Source organism: Pieris brassicae, chromosome 3, assembly GCF_905147105.1.
Source record: "Pieris brassicae chromosome 3, ilPieBrab1.1, whole genome shotgun sequence".
In the NCBI taxonomy this organism is placed as follows: Eukaryota; Metazoa; Arthropoda; class Insecta; order Lepidoptera; family Pieridae; genus Pieris; species Pieris brassicae.
The window spans coordinates 20904942-20927974 of NC_059667.1; the positions used below are offsets into that span (position 1 = coordinate 20904942).

General features: G+C 32.7%; 2 protein-coding genes and 1 non-coding gene across 6 annotated transcripts; 2 read left to right on the top strand and 1 right to left on the bottom strand.

The window, feature by feature from the left end:
- Positions 1–152: 152 nt before the first annotated feature.
- LOC123706658 (zinc finger protein ubi-d4) lies at positions 153–17006 on the bottom strand. 3 transcript variants are annotated; one of them, XM_045655941.1, is made up of 12 exons: positions 16922–17006; positions 16669–16778; positions 16465–16558; positions 16001–16175; positions 15600–15803; positions 15047–15128; positions 9508–9708; positions 8926–9107; positions 8499–8604; positions 3587–3699; positions 2777–2909; positions 153–2403 (listed from the first exon to the last, which is right to left on the bottom strand). In XM_045655941.1, exons 1-11 carry the CDS (start codon positions 16972–16974, stop codon positions 2778–2780), a joined length of 1452 nt encoding a protein of 483 aa, XP_045511897.1. In that variant the 5' UTR covers positions 16975–17006; the 3' UTR covers positions 153–2403; position 2777. The 3 variants fall into 3 exon arrangements, with proteins under 3 accessions (XP_045511897.1, XP_045511896.1, XP_045511898.1); XM_045655940.1 differs by lacking the exons at positions 153–2403; positions 2777–2909; positions 3587–3699 and having other exon boundaries at positions 5367–8604; XM_045655942.1 differs by lacking the exons at positions 153–2403; positions 2777–2909; positions 3587–3699; positions 9508–9708 and having other exon boundaries at positions 5367–8604.
- Positions 6937–7020, top strand: Trnal-uaa. Its single transcript has one exon. It is a non-coding gene; the product is annotated as a tRNA-Leu (tRNA).
- A 314-nt stretch (positions 17007–17320) lies between the features above and the next one.
- LOC123707622 (nuclear transcription factor Y subunit gamma) lies at positions 17321–23033 on the top strand. 2 transcript variants are annotated; one of them, XM_045657852.1, is made up of 10 exons: positions 17321–17552; positions 17762–17861; positions 18285–18417; positions 18541–18726; positions 19032–19166; positions 19862–19933; positions 20305–20400; positions 21171–21290; positions 22479–22598; positions 22799–23033. In XM_045657852.1, the coding sequence occupies exons 2-10, from the start codon at positions 17851–17853 to the stop codon at positions 22868–22870; spliced, it is 945 nt and encodes a 314-aa protein (XP_045513808.1). In that variant the 5' UTR covers positions 17321–17552; positions 17762–17850; the 3' UTR covers positions 22871–23033. The 2 variants fall into 2 exon arrangements, with proteins under 2 accessions (XP_045513808.1, XP_045513807.1); XM_045657851.1 differs by lacking the exon at positions 17762–17861.

Genomic DNA, 23033 nt, shown 5'->3' on the forward strand with positions numbered 1-23033 from the left:
CCTGAACTTTCGTGCCTTCTATTTGACCAATGACAGTTAAATAAAACAACTCGGTTATTTTGTCGATAGCACCCGTCCCCCGCAGCATCTCTCATGTTCTAGATTAGGAAATTTTTGAGTAACTCCAAAGAAAACACAAAAATACGTCAAAGTGCTGTATTTACGTCAACACACTTAAGTTCTGGAAATCTTATTTTACATTTAACTCTATACATTATTAAAATTAGAGCCGGCGTTTGCGCTTTTTCTGTTACACCTAGTAGAGTTACTAAATCGAAAAAAATGGCTTCCAATTTTACAAAAAAATAAAATAAAAACCTATAAGTAACTATTCCTCTACCAATGTATCAGATAAAGCATTTAAATCTACAAATTATAAAATTACAAAAAAACCTGGAATTGTTCGTAGATTAAAGCAAAAATTCGGATACGTCTAAGCTAAAAAGCTAAAAAAAAAATATAAATCCATGCTAATTCACAACCACCTGGTTCGATCACAGAGCCGTCTTACCAATATCTACAAAACCTTTCACGAAAGGAAACCATATATGGTAGTTTAAGTTAACAAGGATCTGAAAACAAATCCCTCATTCGCACAAAATACAACTCAGCATTTTGACAGAATAAATGAGAATTACAATTCACACGCAACAGAGAACGGTCTTCAGTTGAAAAACTTAATAAATAAACAACCTCAACTAAACTTCTCGTACAATATTACACTTAAAAAAATACTGTACTTTCTATGTACTTATGGAACGCCTTTTTCTAAAGACTGAGACATAAAAATTAGAAGACATGTACAGGGGCAAACATTTTTCATCGGTATCGATATTCATGTTAACCATTCAATATTACACTTAAGAGCCTATGTGCCTAAAATAAACGCCAACGATAACAAAAAAAATATTGAATTTACCTTCTCTTATATTATAATTATATTAAAACTATTGCCATAAAAAAACATTATAATTCTACATTTTCCATGTAATGTTTTTTACACAAAGGATGACCAAGTTGCGAAGGCTCTTAAAGGTATATTATTGTATGGTTCTATTCCACCGTGGCTCAACAAATTCCGTTGTTAAAAATACAAGCCTGCTATAGAAAAAAAGTAGCTAAAGCAAGCACCGGTAGAGGTAGAAATGCTATGTGTATCAGCTGTAAGTATTAGGCCGAGTGTCTTATATAGTATATTATATTTATATGACTCTTTAAAATAACGTATTTTCATCTAATACAAAATGTTTCAATCGACTTAAGAAATTCATATATTTTCAATCAGTTATTACCATTTTGTGGCGACATTAAAGGCGGTTGAAATATAAAAAAAAAAGAAAAAATCACAAATGAAATTTGACATTTTACTGATCACTCGTGATTCGGAATGGCGTCACCGCTCGTTTTCGCGGGAAATTTTATTTCAGTCGACATTTAAACACTGTTAAAATAAAATAAAATTGAAAGCTGCATATTTGTTTTATAAAGTAAATTAAATGAAGTCATAATTAGATTTTTTATTATTGCTTGTCAATTGGGCTTCTTTAAAGTATTCATAGAATTGGCCTTGACATTTTACCGAGTCGATAATGACCCCATCAATCATCTAAAACTTGATTTTTAAGTAGCGTTGGATAATAATAACTCAGATATTATATCAACCCAAAGCTTTTTATTATGAATGAATGATTTTTATATAAGTTTTATTCACAATTTATTATCGGATTCTTTTTTATTTCTATTATTTAAAATTTGACATTTTGTGGTATCATATTGATTATTGTTCGGTCAAGAAACATTTACATTTATCGGAAAAAAATACCAACTATAATGGCGTTATGTACAAAAGCATAAAATGTACAATTTACTCTGTGGTCCAACAAAATTTCGTACAAAAAATGATTTATTGCAACGGATGCCTACAGCATAGTACATAAGCTAAATCAGTCTTATAACATTGTTCTGAAACATTCATCTCTTTAGGTAAAATTGTATTTTAAAGAGAAGAGACAATGTTTTAGTTAAACAGTGTAGAAATACCGTTTTAGCTTTATGATCCATTACATTTTTTATCTGTGTCCATCTGTCAAGATTTTTTAAATCATACTCAACTTCACAGTTTATTGTTTTATCCATACTCCGCATTAGCATTGGATAGTTACACGATGTAGAAGCTATTAAAGATTAAAAGTTGATTTATAAATTGTCAATAGAAACATACATTTAATTAATTAAAATACTGTTGTAAAATGAATGAATTGGACCACAGACTAACCACACTCGGCCCAGTCTAAATCTACAATCTACATTATCTATGGCAACATAGTTTATACATCTGACTCTTACAAAATGGCGTTGCGCCCTCACTGCGTTGTACGTATAAGTATTTGTTGCATTATCGACCTGAAAAGACATTTATTTATTTAACATAGTGAAGCATTATATATATGAGGCAAAAACCGATATCCGAGCAATCTGATTTATTAAATTTTTGTCTACCCTCTTTCAATGCCACCATCACAAAAGCAACGCCTCTAAATTTGATCAGTAATCTTTGACCATATCCATAAGTGTCTTTACCGTTGCCATCCCGAGATTTTGTACCACGCGATCTTAAGCATGCGATATCAGCGCCATGGTCACTGAGAGAACTTTCTCGAAACTTCATACAAAAACGTCGGAATTCTTCGGAAACTTCCAAGAGGTACCGGCATGGATGTTACAATTTAATTAAAGGCAATGGCCATTTCCATAAATGGTTAGTCCACAATATTACCTCACTCCTTAAGATGGAACTCCTTAATACAAAGCGCGCATGACCACGATCCTTCTGGAGGGGTTTCGAGAGGCGGAGCCAAGCAGTACATGTGGTAACCGCGGTCACAGTCGTCGCAGAACAACAGTTGGTCCTAGAAATGACGAAAATGTGAGTTAATTTGCTAAATGTTCTAAATAAAACCATTTTATATACAACTAAGTATTGTTTGATATAGAACGTGTTCGAAGTACCTCCATTAAGGCATGTGATACATTCTAGTGCAGTGTTTCCCAATGTGGGGCCCAGACTTGACAAGGGGGCAATTTGATTGAATTTCAGTTTTGCATTATGTTTTGAAAATTTACTGAGTTTCGTTAACAATTGCCTAGTTTTTTTTCCTCAAACTTATGATTTAAATTTCTTAAGTAATGTTTTTTTTTAATATTAAAAGAAAGGCTAAGGTTTTAATGTAATATTCATTGTTACATGAGCCTACAAACCAAAATGTGTTGTTGTTTCGAAACGAAACGAAAATACACAATGTTAAGTATCCAGTCCCAAAATATATGAAGATAAAAAGTTCAAAGCAGTAGTTTCGACACGAACATTACCAGTTCTTTTACCCACGGATTTCATAACCTAAGAAGTTACGATCCGTTTTTTCTACACCGAAGCCATTATTTGGTTGTTAATTGCGCGCTTTACAGAATTGAATCGTAATAAAGTGTTTTTGAATTAAAAACCGCGTTGTTATAGTTTAAACACATCCATCCACACACACACACATACTAAATACACACTAATTTTTAAAGTATTTAAAACTCTCACATCGTTATCGCTGTTCCCACAAACAGAACAGCATTTGCATTCGATGCATTGCCAACGGTATTTGCGCATTGAGACCATCATGTTGACTGTGAACTGCAAGCATGTGGGGTGACCTGTTTGAAAAAGTATAATTTAATAATTAAATACCAATTATGGCAATAATATATTGTATTTTAATTAAGAGCAAATATACGTAGGACGATTCAGGTATAACAGTGGAATTGCGTAATTGTTTGATAGTTTAAATTAGCGCAATTTGAGTGTATTGGTATTACGCTTGTCCGAGCTATAATATCTATAATATGTGTGTTATAAAAGTCTCCTGAAACAAACAAAATATAATTTTCATGTAGGTAACTTAGTAGACATTTAAATTTACTGCCAGTTATCGAAGGCCTCTTAAACTGCCGAGGTTTTTAAACACAATGTTTGGAACCACCTGCCTCATCACTGGTAATTATTTTAATAAAATAAAACATTCTGACTAAATAAATATGAAAACCTGACGTTCAGTTATGTAAATTAAGAAACATTATTTTTTTACTGACGATCATAAGTCAATATTAAGTTACCTACGTGAAGAGTTTTATTTTCAAGAAACTTTCCTAACATAAAAAAACATTATTTTATTGAAATATACAAATATAAAATTATTACAACGTGTACAAACTTCATTTTGCTTAGAATCGCTCTAATGTTCATTGATTGAAACTAGGGATGCATCGATACGCCTTTTAGCCGATACGATACCAATAACAACGCTTGTTGAACTAAAATTAAATTTAGTTAAAATATATCACAAGCTTAGTAACCAAAGTTTTAAATTTTTATAAACTAAGAATTAAGAGTAATAATTAAAATACAATAAATAACTGTTCACAATCAAAATTAACATCAATAAAATTTTTGTAATTCTGTATTTTATTTAATTTGATACTGAAAACATACTACGCGGGGACAAAGCGGGTGAGAGAGACAACTAACTGAATAAAACGAGGGGATTCCCCGGGCGTATATATATAGTCCGAGCTTCGTTTGCAACTAACTAGATTAAACAAGATGCGCGTTTACATGACTTTTTTACAGCGCGAAATTTGAATAGTATCTGTATCGGATGCATCCCTAGTTGAAACCCTAATTGCACATAATTCTAAAACTACAATTTTTTTACCGGATTAAAGCTATTTGTATTATTATAAACTTATAATTTTTTTTACATAATTTTAATTTTTTCCGACGTTTCGCGTGCTTTGCAGAGTGCGTGGTCACGGTGACTGAAGACAAAAGGTGTTGAATGTCAAAAGTATCACAGCTGTAGAGAAAGTTGTGTTATCTGTATTTATTTTCCCGGAGTTGGTATCGACTAAAAGATGAAGGTTTTTTGCTGAAATGACTCACGGTGACCACGCACGCTGCAAAGCACGCGAAACGTCGAAAAAATTTATGTAAAAAGTATTATAAGTTTATAATAATACAAATAGCTTTAATCCGGTTTAAAAATTTGTTTACTTTCAATGTGTAAAAGCTGTTTACCAAAGACAATACTATTCTAAAACTAATTCGTAATTAATAGTAAAAACTTTTCACTTACTGTTAGGCACATTTCGTTGAATCGTCAGCACTATTAAAAATTAAAGTTAAGGGTAAAAATGTGCCGAACAATAGTGAAAAATAATAAAAACAACCAAACAACTTCAACATATTTCACATATAGCGTAAGAGTACGGAAGTGCAACATTCACTATTCTTCAGCACAATCTAAATAAAAAGCAACTTTCAACTCATAAAATTTAATTAAACACCGATTACAAGGGAAATTCTGTGTCAGCGCCACCTATTGGGCACAAATTATAACATTCCGCCATAAGGACACTATCGAAGTGAAATCCCAAAAACGTCCCATTTTAATTGTAATAATTGAATCAGACAATTGAGCTAATAGGCTCGTATTGCAAAACATACCCCAAGTATTAACGGTCATGTCAAATAAAAGTCAAAAACGTTCCGAAATACGCGTCCAAAGTCCATTTGGTCTTTTTAGCTAAGTATTTGGAGATCTTCTACACATCACGTTATAATTTATGCCTCACTTTCAATTATGCACTTCCCTACTCTTGAATGCCCATTTAACTATTTAAATTTTTTCATAATAAAACGAAATTGCTTTTAAGACTTAAATATAAGTCATTTCAAACCTGCGTCCTTGAAATTGTGAGATACATATACATTTCACAAATATATGGTATAACTTATAGTGTAAATATTTGTATACAAACCTACATTATTATTAACACTACAGATAACATAGCCAATCGTTTGGTCACATTAATATAAAATATAAAACAATTAACAAAAGTATGAATGACATTTGCCGCCACAGACCCATCTGATCCAGCTTCCGTTTGACTCTTAAGCTAAAAGCGTATCAGATGTGTTTGGGGCACAGTCATTATAAAACATCTCAGTGCAATAACTCTTTGGATTTTGTTCATAACTAGAAAATGTCATAACTTATATGAATATATGAAAATTTAAACACCGGTCATATGTAAATAATTTGATTTGAATAAAATATAATTTCTTGTCCAAGAAATAATATAAATTTATCACACTTCATATGTGTTGGCGTAAATAATCTTTCGAATCGATTAATATAAAAAAAAACATTTAACTAAAATTGAAGTTTTCTCAAATTGGTTTATTTTTGGTTCTAATTATATAAACTAACATAATTCCGAAAAGATAAGGGTCGCTATATGTGTATATGAAACCTATTATATAAAACTATGAATAATATATAATCATATAAACAGTGCCTTCACTATCAGAGTCAATGAATGAACGATTAGTTTTTATCATACAAAATTTCATTTCGTAAATATATTTATTGCTCAAGGCCTAGGATTTTAACATTTTCAAAGATAACATCGAATTGGTAACATAAACAATTTAATGCATTTAAAATGCAGACGATTTAAGGCACTACCTAAGCTCCAATTAGCTAAACTAATTTTGGACCCATAATTGTTTGGTGCATTGACTAGATGAATATTCATCCTTGTCATACGCAAGGGAGTAATTTTTGATCAACGTATAACATTTCTGGTAGAAATTTAATTTTTTTTTCTGACAAAAATTTAAAATTCAATTTTAAATTTTTGTCAGGAAGGAACAAAAAGTTTCTTTGTATTTGATATTTGTACCCAAAAACTCCATTATATTGATGTTTATAGAGGGTTAAACACGATTTCTTTAAATATCTACCAGACATTATCTTATAATGCATTAAAACGCTTAAAGTTACGAACAAGTTCATTAAAACCTTGTGAAATTTCACGGTAGATCTGTATGTCAGGTTGGCCGAGTGGTCTAAGGCGCCAGATTTAAGCTCTGGTTCCCGAGAGGGAGCGTGGGTTCGAACCCCACACCTGACAAACTTTTTTTATTTTTTTATATTCGAGATAAACTTTTCTAAATATATTATCATAATAATTTGTGACTAATAACTCTTACAACAATTTTTTAACATGTATTTGGCTTCATAATGGTAAAACGGTGACGAGATGCACACTGAGAAACTAGGTGATTTTTGGCATCCAAACACATGGCATCACAAATTCTAATAAGTACTAAGCTTCTAATTAAAATTTCAATTAACATTCAACACAATAAAATAACTAGAACTAACATTGAATACGCGATACCGACTGGTACACTATGTATAAACAAAATATTTATATATTATTAAACTAAGTAAACTTAACCCTATAGAGCGCTGCGACAATGCTATGGATAAATCACAAATAAACTGAAATAATTGTATTGCAATTTTCCTAAACAAAATAACATTTTAGAACTTTTTAAATCACTATATATAGAATGAAACTCACCTATACTATATTTTTTACAATATTCTTTAAATAAAAATATGCAAGCCAAGCGCCCATAACGTAAACATCTAATAGAGTATAACATGGAATGTATGTATGTACGAGACCCAAATCTTTGGTAAGAAGCATGATAAGCCGCCACACTATGTAGGTTTTTGTTAACCAATAGAAAAATATGAACACTTAAGTTGTGCAAATAGCTATTATATTATTAGCTAGCTAAATTGAAGCATATTATATAGCATGTTAAAATCATTAGATAATCTTCATATCAGCCAAATTTAACACAAATATAACTACAGTCTATGTTGTACTTACAATAATAGGTCTGTACTATATTATTATGTACGGTTAGTATATTATGAGATTATATTTCTATTGGTTTACAAAAGCGCACTTTATGTGATGAAGCATAAATTTGGTGACCGCAAAAAATATTTCATATAATAAATTTATTGGTCTTTGCGAGCTATATACTAATATGGTTTGCTAGGTAGCCTTATATAGAAATTTTCTTTCTTTAAGTTTCTAATAATAACTGACTCAAAAATTAAGCTTATTTTAAGGCTAAGGTTTTAGTATCCCATATCGCAACATGAAAAGCGAAAACAAACTTATATTTTATACAAAATTATTATTAATTCCTTCCATATGTATTCATCAAATATTGGTCCTTCGAGTCGGACACGCCTCAAACATAATATGATTTTAAGCATATCATAGATTACCTAGCTACCCAGTTATTTAATTAAACCCGTTAATTTTGACTTCAACACTTTCGTACACGGGACTCTGTCTAGACGAGGGTGGAGTTGTATAATCTCCATAATCATAGTTTTCTAATAATTTAGTTTTCGATGCGAAACTGTCAAAGTCATCGGCCGAGTACGACATGGAAGTTAGAATTTCTACGACGCCATTTAGTTTTATGTCCCTAAGGTGTCTGTGGATTTCGCAGACCCGGTTTGCGAGGTGGTAACAGGGTTTGTAGCCGTTTCGTGGAGGTCTACCACGGCGCTTACCTGATCTGCCACAGTCGGAACAAGATACCAGCTCTTCGGGAATGCCGGTCTTTTTGTTCTCACGGTCATCGCCAAGACAGAAGTCGCAATATGGGGATGGTGATGGCTAAAATTAAAAAGATTTTACATTATTCTAGCCCTTTATTTATTTATTTAAGCATACTAAACATTTATTTTAAAATATAACTTTTTTAATGCAAGCAAGAAATTATTCTTTTATTATATGAAACATTATTGGGAAATGAATGTTTGTAGTTTTGATTATGTTTAAAAATGTTCTTAGACTACTTACAATCCCCATATGAAACTTAATTAATTTGAAAGCGCACGTTAGTAATTTAAGTATTAATTAGCAACCAGCTTTGTGAAGGCCGTAGATGGATTACTAAATTGACATCGGACCAATATAAATAAAATATTTTTATACCTTTCCATCAGGGCCCTTCTTGCTTTCACGGACAGTGCTTCCACCTGCGGTCGGACCCGCAGGCTGAGGTGGAACAAGCGGCGCGTGCGCAGAGTCCGATGATGACGTATCGGCTGAGGCTGGCCGCGGCGGGGGGGACGGACGACGAGCGGGGGGCGTAGGGGCTGACACAGTTGAAGGAGCTGGAATATTTTTTTAAGATTATTAATATCATTACATCCACGTATGGTACGCTATGGGCCCGCCAATTCTGTAATGTTTATCTGCAGTGGCTTTTGTAATATTAGTACATACAGACACAGATACAAATTTATATAGATTCTTGTAAAGGTTTAGTACCATGTTATTTCTAATAGAACATTTACGTGTTTTATTTTATTGTGTATTGATAATTTCTATAAGGTTTCGAATATAAAAGTTTGTATGCATGGTAGCTGCATAGTTTTAAAACTTCGGATATTGGAGAGTTGCACTGCAGAGTGCGGAGCAGATATATATGCAATGCAATTTATCTATTATTCATTCGCTCAGATCATCTGAGATTAAATTTTAACCTTTCGTAGTATCAAATTGCCAACTAACCTCCAGCAGGATTATTCAGAAACGTGACATAGCTGTCCTGATACTCTGTGGCAGGTTGGTTAGGAGCTGGCGAATTGGCTGGCCGACTGTCACGTGAGTCATTGTCACTGCCGGCTGCGCCTGCGCCGCCGCTTGGCTCCTTGTGCGTGTGCGTAAAGTGGTATGTCAGACCCGGACGAGTTTTGTATTTCGCACCGCACACTGCAAGTGTATATAGGCATTGTATATATCATTAAAGTTGTTAAAATATCGAATTATCAATGAATAAGGCCGCTTTTAATTCACGTATATACTCCCACGTCACACGACGTGTGAGACGTTAGATATAATTCTCATCTTGTATGGAAAAAAATCTTTGGAATGTACATTGAATTCTTATATTACATTAAATCCGCCGTAATTTGTATGAACATTACTATTTAAGCTACCATTGATATACGCGATAAATCGTAACGATAAAATCGTTAAGCCCGCAAAAAATTGAGATCAGTAAGGGACAAATTCTATATAAAATAGGTGACTCTAAAGAATTAAAAACGGCCTATCTATAATAAAGAAGATGGAACTTACCGTCCATGGTGCCTCCATAGCACAAGCTCACGTGTCAACAACTTATAATATAAAAGGGATTCGGAGGCCTACGTCTTAGAACTGAGCATAGGAGGCACCACGACGGTAACCGATGTACGTTGCGCTGCTTTCCAGAAATTATCCGTCATCAATCAATACCAACAAATATGGGTGGGGGTGGGTGCTATTTCAACTGTATCAGACTCCAGCGCATTCCTATTGACTATTCATTCACCAGTGTACGAATAACACGACACAATTGAAATAGCACAGAGACCCTTGTCGATTTTAAATGTAACGTGATAAAAGCTTTACGTTACTGTATCAACTGTTCCCATATCATTGACGGCCCGTCGTGATCTATGTTCGGTTCTAAAGACGCAGTCTCCGGGGGTAGTTTGATTGATGACTTCAAATCAATGGATCTGCCCTCGGTTTCACGGACAAGAAAAACCCTTGTACTAAGCGACCATTCGAGTCAACACACTAAAACTGATCGCTATATGTTACACGAGATAAGCAAAATGATAACATTTTGAAGTAAATTCCATAAGCTTCTAGAAATCAGTTTCTAAATATAGAATCGGAATTAGTACTATTTTCACTTAAATATATAAAAATCAATACACAAATTTAACAATCATGTATACGTTCACAAATGGCCGTTTAGTACCGTAGTTAATCAAAAGCAACGTAAAGACAGAACTCCAACAACTTGAGAGTCCAATCAATATTTAAAGAAAATAGATGAATTGCATATTTTATTTCTTATTCAACATAAATATTCTTGTATAAATTCATAACAATCTTTGGGTGCTAATAATAGTTTGAATCTAATCATTGATATGGAAAAATCCAAGACATTTTAATTATTAGCGGAAGGTTCATTACCAAGGCAACAATTCCAATCGTCAAATCTGGCCATACACGTAAAGCTAAATTATGATAACGTTGCTATGGCAACTAACCCTAAAGTTCGACCATGGAGGCATTTTTAAATTCCTGTAATGCAGACTCTTTCAAGTTTCCTTGGAGTTTTCGATACCAACGTGTCTAAGAATAACATGATTTCCCTAAAATGTTCAATGCACATCCCACATTCCGTAATAAATAATTATTAGCCAAATATTAACATAAACACTACAATGACTAAAATTTTACTCCAACGTCAACTGTCAAAACTGACAGCTTTCCTAATTATGACTATTAAAAATAATTTTGACGTATTCCATCTGACATCGTTGTTAAAAGTTTGTAAATCATAATTGACAGATAAATACAATGTAAAATACAACCATCGCGCTTTCTCACCCGAATTTCTGCGTATTATAGGATATGTTGATGCTGCAGCATATTTCTCTCAAACTTGGAAGACATTGGCAATAATTTGCATATACCATTTAAATAAACATATTGTCCGAGGCTACTATTTCTATGAAATTTGTAACTGTCAAAGCTTTAAAATATGTATATTAATTTTTAAAAAATAACCGATATTTCTTGACCTCTTGTGTATGCATGGAAGTATACGGTTATATGCCTGGCCACCCTTTTAGGCACTTAACGCAAAACTTTAGTCATTGCCACAGTCAATTCCTAACGAGAAATGAAATAAATTATAACTATCACAGACACATGAGTGAAACAAAACCCCGATCAGTGCAAAGAAAACATGAAGATTCAATTTATCATAAGAACTAACTATCTATTGACGGATTACTTTAACGAATTCCCATATTTCAACGACGGTTAACTGTATCTTTTCAGGCAATATTCACACATTACCGGCTCGTTATTCTCGGGCGGTAAACATGAACGGCATTATCAATCGTGAACTACCGTGTTGGTTACAATTTTAACACAGAATCATCAATCTATTGGCGTATGGTCTTCGGGCTTTGATTGAATTTTCTTATGTCCAGCAAAAAAATTAATATCAGTAAGTTATTTTAAAGTGGGCATGGAAACGAACACTGTAGTGGCATACACGTTTATAACGCCGTAATTGTTCTGTTAACATACAATTAACGTTCATAGGCTTCATCGCGATTATGTTCCGTCTACAGTTTCAGTACTGATGTGTTGCCATTTTTAAAAAACGTTCCTGTCTCTTCAAAAATGGCAACAATCTACCTGCGTTCGTATATCTGTATTATTTACTATGAACTCGTTACATTTACATTTAATAAACGATATCAGGAAGATGGACCGTTCAATACGAACGCAGCTGTAGCTGAATGACTTAACTTACTTAATCTAAGTAACAAACTACGCTAAATCGGATTGGTACGTGGCAGTGTACAAAATTGGTGTTACAATTATCACTGATAGTGGCATTTGAACTTTAGTTTCATAATTGACCGATGCGATCGTTGCCAAATAATATCCATGGAATCGCAATTCCAAAACAAACGGAATTCATTCTTTTGTCAAAATGATTTCGTATTCAACAATAATTGAAACTCTATTTATTGGTGCCTTGACTCGAGGTTGTTAACGATGTTGACAGTAGGCACACTCCTTAATAGCGATTTAAATATTAAGATTTTTGACATATCAATTGGATTTATTGTTAAATTGCGTAATTTAGTGGAGTGGACACGAGTTACAGTCGCGTTTCAAATTACAGAAGAACCCTGCAGGATCTTGTAACGTTAATCGACATTTAATCGACTTTTGATGTTAACCTATTTAGTAAAAGCCAATTAAAAAGCTAACCTAACAAAATCAAACTACGATTATACTAAAGCGCTCACGCAACTACAGCGAGCTAAATTAATCTTATCTAATTCAAAACAGCCGAATAAAAAGCTTTGTATTGTGATTAAATTAAAAATCTTATCAATAGTACAAAAATACTATTACGTTCAAATAATGATAATTCATAAACATTCGTTTCTTCTATGATCTCGCATTTTACTGATTATTATAATTTTATGGGTTTTAAATGCCTACGAAATGAAATGCTTTCTATGGCTTCTAATTTTATAATAAACTCGTCTAAATTTCCTAAAAAACTACTTTTAAACTTTGAGATTCGCCTAAACCTAATATGTTACAAAAATTTACATTTAAAGGCATTTTAACCGTACGTAACCGTCTTTTACCTGTCCAAATAAAATAATGCCAAACACAACCAATTAATTTTAAATAATTTATTGCATTAATCAGAGTCTAAGTAGTAGATATCAATGGCGCTTAATTTCGACTCTAAGGACATGCTGAGAGTGTATAGTTAACCAAATAGCTAGAACACACAAAGTGTTTTCTTTAGCGAGTACTGGGTTCAAGTCTCAATTGTTGTGTTGTGTACAGAAGACCGGCAGATATATGTCATATGCTTTTGTAAAAGTATTAAATTCGTTACAATTGTGAAATATAATCCAATTCTGTATCAAACAAAAAGAACCGCTTTCAAATAACATACATAAAAACAAAATATTTTTATGATTTTTTTAAAACTTACCCACTAGGGGGCGGTGTTACATTCGTCACAAAAATTGGAGCAGATCTCAGAAGTACTTTAGTTGAAACAGTTATAAAACTGATTCAGTTTTTATAAAGAGCAATTTCTATTACGGTGGGCAATTTGTGACAGTAACCATATCAACTAAAATGAATTCCAACGACATTTAACTTCACGCAGTGTACATCGATCTCGACGAATATATCAAGGCGTAACGAAACAACTCTACACGTTACCTTCACCGAATAACGAATCGTTAAACGTTGTTTATCAAAATGTATGGCATTTTTGACAGACAACGCAACCTCTCCGACAATCGCGAGGACACGAACGTCCATTTACGTAAAAAATGTAAATTCGTTTAAAAACTCGCGTCAAAAAAAAAAAAAAAACCTCACACGCACAAAAGTGAAAGTATTATCTAATTTCCGAACGTTAAATTAGGATTTGTGTTACAATAAAGACTCATATATCAATACATTGTCACAAAATTTCGAGTTCAAAGAAAAATCTGCGAACCACCTTAGGTTAGTATCTCTCATTGGCTCTATATCTATTTATTGCACACGAATCTAGCATTTAAGCTCTTTAAAATATGGTCGAAGTTTGTATAAAATTGTGGATTAGTATTTGGTTATTACATAGCAATTATTACTAGCTTATCTACATGTGATGTTAACCATAACGCGATGTTCTAATCAGATATATCAGGTTAAAATATTTTTTTTAATAATTTAGAACCGATATAATTAATTATATCTAGCTTTTTGCTTTGAATCTGACTTAAATAATTTTAGTTAAGATGTTAATTGAAACAAATCTATAATTGTATCTGGGTCATAAATGGTTCATTTTTTTATATTCAATTTCGTTACCATGGTGACAAAGGTAATAAATTTAAACCACGATTTATATCCTTGGAAGATTAACAACTGAATTTAGCCAATGCAAATTAGGATTTTGTAGTTCAGAAGTAGCGGGCCCTACTTCCTTCCCTTTAAGTTAAAGATTCAATTAATGATAACAATGATAACTTGTCTTAAATCAAATAATCCTTCAAATGAATCATGAGTCGCTATCATTTTTGAGCCCAATTTAAAAGTTATTCAATATCCCGGTGCTTGTAAATTTAAAATTCCATAGAAATTTTAAAACAAAGCTACAATTGATGACCATAAAGTTGCCATTAAATCTACTTATTTTTAATGTTTTAGATTGAAGACATTAGCCCGGTTTCTTAAAAAAATATTAATATTAATCCTGAACGCTGTTAACTGTATAAAAAAATTTGTCAATATTAATTTTGATAATACACAAATTCGGCTAAATTGTTTTTTTTTTTCTAAAATCAAATCCAATATTTCAATATCAAATCCCCTACGTTTCCCATAGAATTCATTTTATATTTACTTGACCGAATTCCAGACATATAGTCGGATTGAGAATTAATTTAAAATGCAATCGAAAATTGTAGTGTGGATTAGTTTCTCCTGCGAGACTTACGTTCGCAGCCGAAGGGTTTCTCAGCATCACCAGGTACTTCATAAGGGAGCGTACCTTGGCCTGCCCGTTTGCGGCCTCGACCCTGAAATTATTAACATAATTATGAAAAAAAAAACAACACAGGCTCTCGACTGAGAGTTCATGCCTGAATCACAGCTATGCAGCCATAGATTTTTGTCGAAAGACCTGCCGGCTTCCTTACTTTGTTTTGCATCATCATACAAGCAAGTGAGTTAGAGATACTAAGGGAATAAAATATAAACTTTATACAGTAATAAAGCGAGTTGCAGAACTAAATATTTTTGTGACAGGTTTGGGAAGACAGAGATTTTAAAAATAAATAATATTTGTTTGTATGTTAGTTATTATTTATATTATTATTACACAATAAAAAAATGATATATTTTCTGTTTTTATCTTGTATGTTTTTTCTTATCTACTGTTTGTTCAAAAGGTTTTTAAAAAAAAGTAGTTTTCGCATAAATCGAAGTCAACATTAAAATTATTTAGTTATATGCTATGTATGTGATGTTATTTGAAAAAGTATTCTTACAGCGCGTCCTCGCTTCGGCGTTCCTTCCTCAGGCTGTGATTTGCGTGTACGTCCACCCCTGGAGCCCGGTCCACTGGGCGTAACACCACCGCGACGTTTACGTCTATTTGCATATGTGTCATCATAGTAATCCTCATCTGAGTCGCCTTCAGGCTCTTCACCTGTTTCCATCTCTTCCATGGCTAGTTCATCATAGAACCATTCCTAGAAAATTTTCAAATACATCATTTATTAAACAAGAAATATTGTTAATTATTGATAAACAAAATTATATATCTATCAGTGTACCAAATCGTAAAAAGCTGGCAATGTACCTGCAAACATTGGGATTTTTGACAGTCATGGGTTACAATCACCTCCTTATATACCCCAAGTTTTATAACAATATAATATAAAGATACCTTAGGATCATCTTTAGCAGCTGTTTGAGATCCATCTCGGCTATCGTCACCCCCGAGACCATCTGGTATTCCAGAACTGTTTTCACCTTCTCCTGCATTTTCAGCAGCATCAGCACCAATCCAACCCCAGCGAGTTGATGACATGGTCAGGTATTGACGACGGGCTTTTCTCCATCTATGTTAAAATATTTTTTAAGATATAATATTATTACTTGACCTTTAAGTCAAGAATTATTCACACAACATTTTACACTAATCATTCTTACTTAAAAAAATTAAAAAACTAATGTATAAAAAATTGACATTTGGGTATCATCTATGTAACTGGACAAAAAATTTCTATGCAATCTACAAGTAAATTAAACTTTTATTAGTTACTAAATTTATAGTGATTTAAATCACAGATGTTTAAGATTGAAATATACACAATACCCTTGATGCATTATCAAGACAAAAATACAAACCGTTGCGATGGATATGTGTAAACCTGTCCTTCTTTTGCTCCAGGCATTCGCTGTTTTTTTGTCATAAATAAATTTGAATGGCTTTGTGCAACACCTATAAATAGAAGTTTGAATGTTTATAATATATAAATTTCATTCACATGTTAATTTGTAAACAAATAACTTCTTAAGTCAGAGTTAAAAAATAACTATACTATATCTAACCAGTTTGGGTATCGATAAATGGCATCCGCATCCTTCTTTCTGCACATAGTCTTGAATTAAATGTAGATGAGTTTTCAATAATTTCTTTATAGCTTGGATCATTTAGAAAACTGAAAATAAAAACGGAAAGATAAACACAGAATATTGTTTCAGAAATTTAACATGTTACAACCCCTTTTTATTACAATATTATAAGGTTTACTTAATATATATTCAGTAAATTACATATTTTAACATATAAAGCTCGTCAAACCTTTCTATTTTTGATATACTAGAAGTATTTGATACTATTTCTGCGGCCGCCATTTTAATAGGACGCTAATGCCTATCTTTCTCAATAGCCGATGCTAATCATTAATCAATAACTGGTGATGACGTCTTAAATCTTATGTCAAAACCCCTGACATTTTTCAATGTCGTTTTGACGTTTCCTTAGTAATACTGCGTAATGGTTTTTTCTAAGTTAAAACTTAATTTTACTGGCAAAAGAATAATGTAACGAAATTTATTTAAGTTTAGTAGTAATTTCTATTCCCTTAAAAATATTATTAATATCAAGAACAAAAAGTGGTTGATATTTGTATAATTAGTCCCGTTCAACCGGAAATGCAAAATGGCAACACCGAACTACGTCAAGCTTGTGACTGGTCATCGGTGGACGAATCGTGGAACTGGCGGATTTTCAGTAATTGTTGATTGGAGATCTCCAAATATTGCACTGATTATTGGTTACCGTGTTTTAATAACTTTTCTCGCGGCTAATCTTTTTGTTAACTTTATCTCATAATTAAAAAATACAAAATAGTGTTAAATAATTCTAAACTTCGAGGTCTTTGATCGTTTGTTGGTGAATACAAGATGTCGGTGTGCTTCCTTGTGCCTACGTAAGTTTTTTCAATTGTTTATTATTAATACGTTCCATTACGAAACTTTAAATCAAGTTTTAATAAAACAATTCTAAATACCCTCTGCAAGAATGGTTCTACCAAAAGAGTACTTAAGCGCTTACAATTACTGAACTGCTATTTCTATTATCATATTATGTTTATTTCTATTATCATGCTGTCTGCACTAATGTTTTAATATATTTCAGTCATCATTTTGCCAGTTGGTCCCTTTAATAAAAAAAAGACTTATTTATTCTATTCAATCTATAAATTAATCCGGATAGTAATTTTAACAATGTCGTTGAGGTATGTACTGATATCATATTTATACAATAAAATTGCTTAAAGAATTTCCCGCTTAGTAGTGACCAATAATTGTTGATTTGGTTTAGCCTAAGTAATGAATGTTGTAGCTGACTATAGTGTCAAGAACATTATAAAGCTAAGTCCTCTTAACCATCTATAGAAATATGTGTTGGACACCATTGTGAATTTACTAATTATTTTTCTTAGAAAGCAGTGAGGTGTACACCTATAACTATTGTTTTTAAATTCAATATTAATATTCCTTACTTGGTTCCCTTGGTGCGAAGGATGAATGAAAACAGTAGATAGTGTTTATTTGTTAAAACAGAATAGTGCATTGTGCAACATAATAAATGGAATAAAATATTATTTTTGAATGTATTTCTTATTCATTTTTGATAAATAAGATTTTATTGTCCACAGGGATCAAGAGGGTAATGCTCCTGAAATAGAAGAAATTGAAGGAGAGATTGAAGAGTCTCCAACAGTTCATATCCATACAACACTTAATAATTACTGGGCTAAAGTTAATGAGGATATAAAGAAAATAACTGCTGTGAGTTTATCATTTATTTCGAAAATTTATTCATGCATCTGTTTATTAATGTACTTGTTACTACACTTTATGTTGAAATATTACAAAACCCTTATTTATTTGAGAAGTAATTGTCATTTTCAGGATGACTTTAAAACACAATCACTACCCCTAGCCCGGATAAAAAAAATAATGAAACTGGATGAGGAAGTAAAAATGATATCTGCAGAAGCCCCAATATTATTTGCAAAAGCCTGTGAGATATTCATACATGAGTTGACCTTACGGGCCTGGTCACATACTGAAGACAATAAGAGGAGGACCTTGCAGGTAATGCATCACAAAAACTATAGTTTTCATTTCCATTCAAAGAAAGGTAAAAATATTCTGCCAATATCAGAAGCAGTTTTAGGCTCAAACCTAAATTTGCACTTTTCTACTAATGACATTCTTAGAACCCTTTCACCCTACACTTTACTAAATATATATTTTAAAATCCTCATTGGACAATGAACAATTAATACTAACTGTATTTTGGGTAAATAAATTTATTTCTGATAATTTTTGATAATGATAATTTATTTAAATAGACCGTTTATTAACCAATGTCATAACAACGAATTATTTATTTTCAGCGGAACGATATAGCAATGGCAATATCTCGTTCAGACCAATTTGATTTCTTAATCGACATAGTTCCAAGGCAAGAGATAAAATTTAACCGTGTCAGAGAGGAAACCCGAGTGAATGCACCGGCAGATCCTATAAATGTTAGTATTTTTAATTATCTTACTCTTAGCCTACATGAATGAATATGTTTAGTCTATTAATCCACATAACTGCTATGTAGAAACTCCACTAAGGGGAGAATGAAAGTCGAATCGACTTTATAAAATATATCTCCTATAATGAGTTTTATACCTATAAATTTATTATATAATGCCATCATCTCAATTAAAATTAGTTGTAGCTCCCTTCTAGAACAATTGCCCTTCCTTGTTCCTGCCTACTAGACATGTAATCATGCTTTGGTTAAAAGTATGCAAAACTCATGTTTGTATAGCACTCTATCCGGGACATACAAAGACCAATATTTAAGCCTTGAATATGGTTAGGAGTAAGATTATCCATAGCTAAATCACCTGCATCATGAGCATACCCCACAAACACACCTTCACATACATACCCTCACTTTATTATTATTATTATATTATTATAGATTTTTCCCCTTTTGTAAATATTATGTATTCCATCATTGGTTATATTTTTAGTGTAAATGTTTGTTATTATATATAATTTTCGTTACCTGTTTATTATGAAATTTTGAAATGAATAAAAAACTTAGCACTAAGTAAGACTTCACTATGTCAAAATGTGTTGGATCTTAGGGAGTCATTAGTATAACAATATCTTATCCCAAGGTAAAAATACTTATTTTTTTACTAACTAAAGAAAACAATTTCAGGTCCCAGTGCAACACACATCTCCAGTTGCGAGTACACAAGTTGTGACACAACCCTGCACACAAATCGTTCAGGTAAATGTTTACAAAGAAAATCGAAAGAAACTTTGATTTCTCTATGATCATTATGATACGTTTAAACAAATTTAAACCTCATTGAGAATAATTCAATGTGTGGCAGAATTTTAGTTATAGAACAGGGAGAAAACGGGCAGGTAGTCACCGTATGCAAGGTGAGTGGTACGGGGCCGAAGGGCTCGCGAGTGCGTTGCCGGCCCTTTAATCGGTACGCACGTTTCTTAAACAACCCTACGTGGAATTGGTTCGGAAATACTTCAGCAGTACCACTTAGCGGTGGTGCGCGGAATATACCGCCTTAATAAAAGCTCATTTACGGAATGACGGACGTCGAAGATGATAATAAGCTTTTTTTTTTTGTTTTTCAGCCGTCATCGAGTACGACGTCAGCGAGCAGCAGCAATCAAGCTGTCACATTGTTACAACAAGTCGTGAACTCGTCTGGAGAAGTTCAACATGTTCCTGTAAGTATGAAGTGAGGGAATCCGTAGCAGACACATTTTTGTATCTGTTTGTTGTTTGACATACGCTGACCGGTTTCATATATTGCTTCAACTAATTATTTTTTCGCCTAGAACTGAACCGAGGTCCTTCTGGATTGTAATAACTTTATACGAGTACCTTACATGATACTTTTAAATCCTTTTTTTTATTATATAAACGGGACACCCATAATTTTTAGCGGGTGCGTTGCCGGCTTTTGAAGGGTGCACTCTAACTTTGAATTGGGCGTCGATTTCACATAATACTTTTTAAAATTTAATTAATAAAATTATGTTTAATTAATTTTTTTTCGATACAAATATCTTGTCTTAACATGAAACCTTTAAGCAGGTGTATAAAGGTAATAAATTGAATTAAAGATAAAAGCAATAACACCAAGCTGAAAAAATAATACACTCATATATACTCATATTATTGCTAACATAGTTTTAAGAAAAAAAGGGAATATTTTCCCACTTTCCCGCACTGGAAAATTCCAGTACGTTCAACGCCTATAGTTTCATATATCCAGACGTCATTTTTACTTTACTATCGTTTATTATTAAATATTACGAATTATTTAATCAATGTATCTTTAATTTTCTCGTAATTGTTTTGGGGTAATTTTAGAAGGCCGGCTACGCATCCTGGTTTCCACGCGACAGCTGCTTGTTTGTTTAAAATTAAAACTGCGGACTTAAATTCCTGCATAAGATCAATGAAACTTAAATATATATAATGTTTTTTCTAGCTTATCCTGTCACAAGCCCAACTGACCATGATCCGCATGCAGATGCAGAACAATCCAAACGCGCCCATCATCCTCCAGGCCCAGTCGCAGTCCCAACAGCAAGAGCCACAGCCCATTCAGGTAGAATACAAAATCCCATAACCAATGTCTCATTTTGACCGACTTCAAACAAGGAGGTTATGGTGTTGGAACTGGATATTATTTGAGTGTAACTTCTAATTTCAATACCATCATAAATTTGTGTAAGTATGAGAAGCTTCCATAGTTTCATCAAAATAGGTTTAGTAGTTTTGTGCTATTCAGCTTCAGCAGCATCGATTAATTGCATTATAGTTTATTTGACATATATACAGTGAAACCTGGTTAATTGGGATCTCAAGGAACCGAGACATATGTACCAATTATTGAGGATTTTCAATAATCCAGTTTTCCAATTAAACACATTTAAATTTATAGTTATCTCATTTAAAGAGGTGGAAATGTTAATAAAAATGCGTATTTTTGATGTTATGAATTTAATGTAGGTATGAAAGTTTATGACTTAAAGTAATCGGTAATGTTTGCTTGTATTTGATTGCTAGCATGCGCGAAAGACGGCGAGAAATGTATGAGCAAACACGTCAGAACGTGTTGAAACCTGATTAATTCGTCTCACTTATACAGGTAATTGAGCTACAGAGTCTCAATTATAGAGGTAAACATCGAAAAAGTCTTAGAATTCAAATCTTATTTAACCAGGTTCAAAAAGTCCCACTAACAGAGGTAATTTAATGAAAAAGAACCGGGACTTCGTTGCAACTCTCAATAATAGAGGTTTCTCATTTAACCAGGTCCCACTTAACCAGGTTTCACTGTATTAACTAAATATAAATAGTATATATTTTTTTATGTTGACCAAAATCACTAAAATAATATATATCCAAGAAATATTATACCTCTATCGAGATTCACATATGGGTAAAGTGCGAGCAGAAAAGACATTAATTATCGTTCAATATTTCCTTCTAACACTATAAATAACACTTTAGGTTTAATTATAACAAGCAGTGGGTTCAGGGCTTCAATGTCACTTGCAATCACAATCTACTCCCAACTCGGTCCAAACTCTCATCACAGCAATGCTCCGCTGAATACTCATTCGATATTATTTTAATTCCAAACTATGGAACAAATAAAAACAAATCAACAGTAAATTCACTCAATCATTACTCAATCCTAGCATTCGATATATATATATTTGATATGAATTTAACACAAAACTACATATAAAAACAATAAATAAATAAAATAAATGTTTGTTTTCCTCAGCTAATGCTGTCACAAGCCCAGCTGAACATGATCCGTATGCAGATGCAGAACAATCCAAACGCGTCCATCAGCATACAGGCTCAACAACAGTCCCAACAGCAGACGCCACAGATTATTCAGGTTAATATAATTGCAGTCTAAGTGCATGATGAACTCGCAGAAATAAAAAGACTTGATAAGAATAAGAGAAAATAAATTTAAATAAAATAAAAAATCAAGACCATATACATTTAAAAATTTAAATCAATGGCGCTACAACCTTTTTATGATCATTTGTTAAACTAATAAAACATTTTAAAACCTGTGTAAATATTTTCCAGGTATCATCGCAAGGTGCGCACGCGCCGCACCAAATCTTTCTGGCACATGTGTCGGGACAGGAAGAGTCCTAGTATAAATGTGAATTGTCAAAGTGTGATAAAGTGAATTAAAGGCCGGACTGTTATTATAAGGCCAAGACTATTATACAGTGATTCGTGTCTACCATATCGTAGTCCTCGGTTTGAGGCCAAGTTAAAGAAATTGAGGCATTAAAGATTAAACAGAGAAATGAGA

Bases quoted from the DNA above. Each gene is read 5' to 3' on its own strand.
- LOC123706658 (XM_045655940.1), bottom strand. From the start codon at position 16,974: ATGGCGGCCGCAGAAATAGTATCAAATACTTCTAGTATATCAAAAATA. The intron at 16,779-16,921 runs GTTTGACGAGCT...TTTTATTTTCAG, and splicing joins AGTATATCAAAAATAGAAAG to TTTTCTAAATGATCCAAGCT. The intron at 16,559-16,668 runs GTTAGATATAGT...TTCTATTTATAG, and splicing joins ATTTATCGATACCCAAACTG to GTGTTGCACAAAGCCATTCA.
- LOC123707622 (XM_045657851.1), top strand. From the start codon at position 17,527: ATGTCGGTGTGCTTCCTTGTGCCTAC. The intron at 17,553-18,284 runs GTAAGTTTTTTC...TATTGTCCACAG, and splicing joins GTGTGCTTCCTTGTGCCTAC to GGATCAAGAGGGTAATGCTC. The intron at 22,599-22,798 runs GTTAATATAATT...AATATTTTCCAG, and splicing joins AGACGCCACAGATTATTCAG to GTATCATCGCAAGGTGCGCA.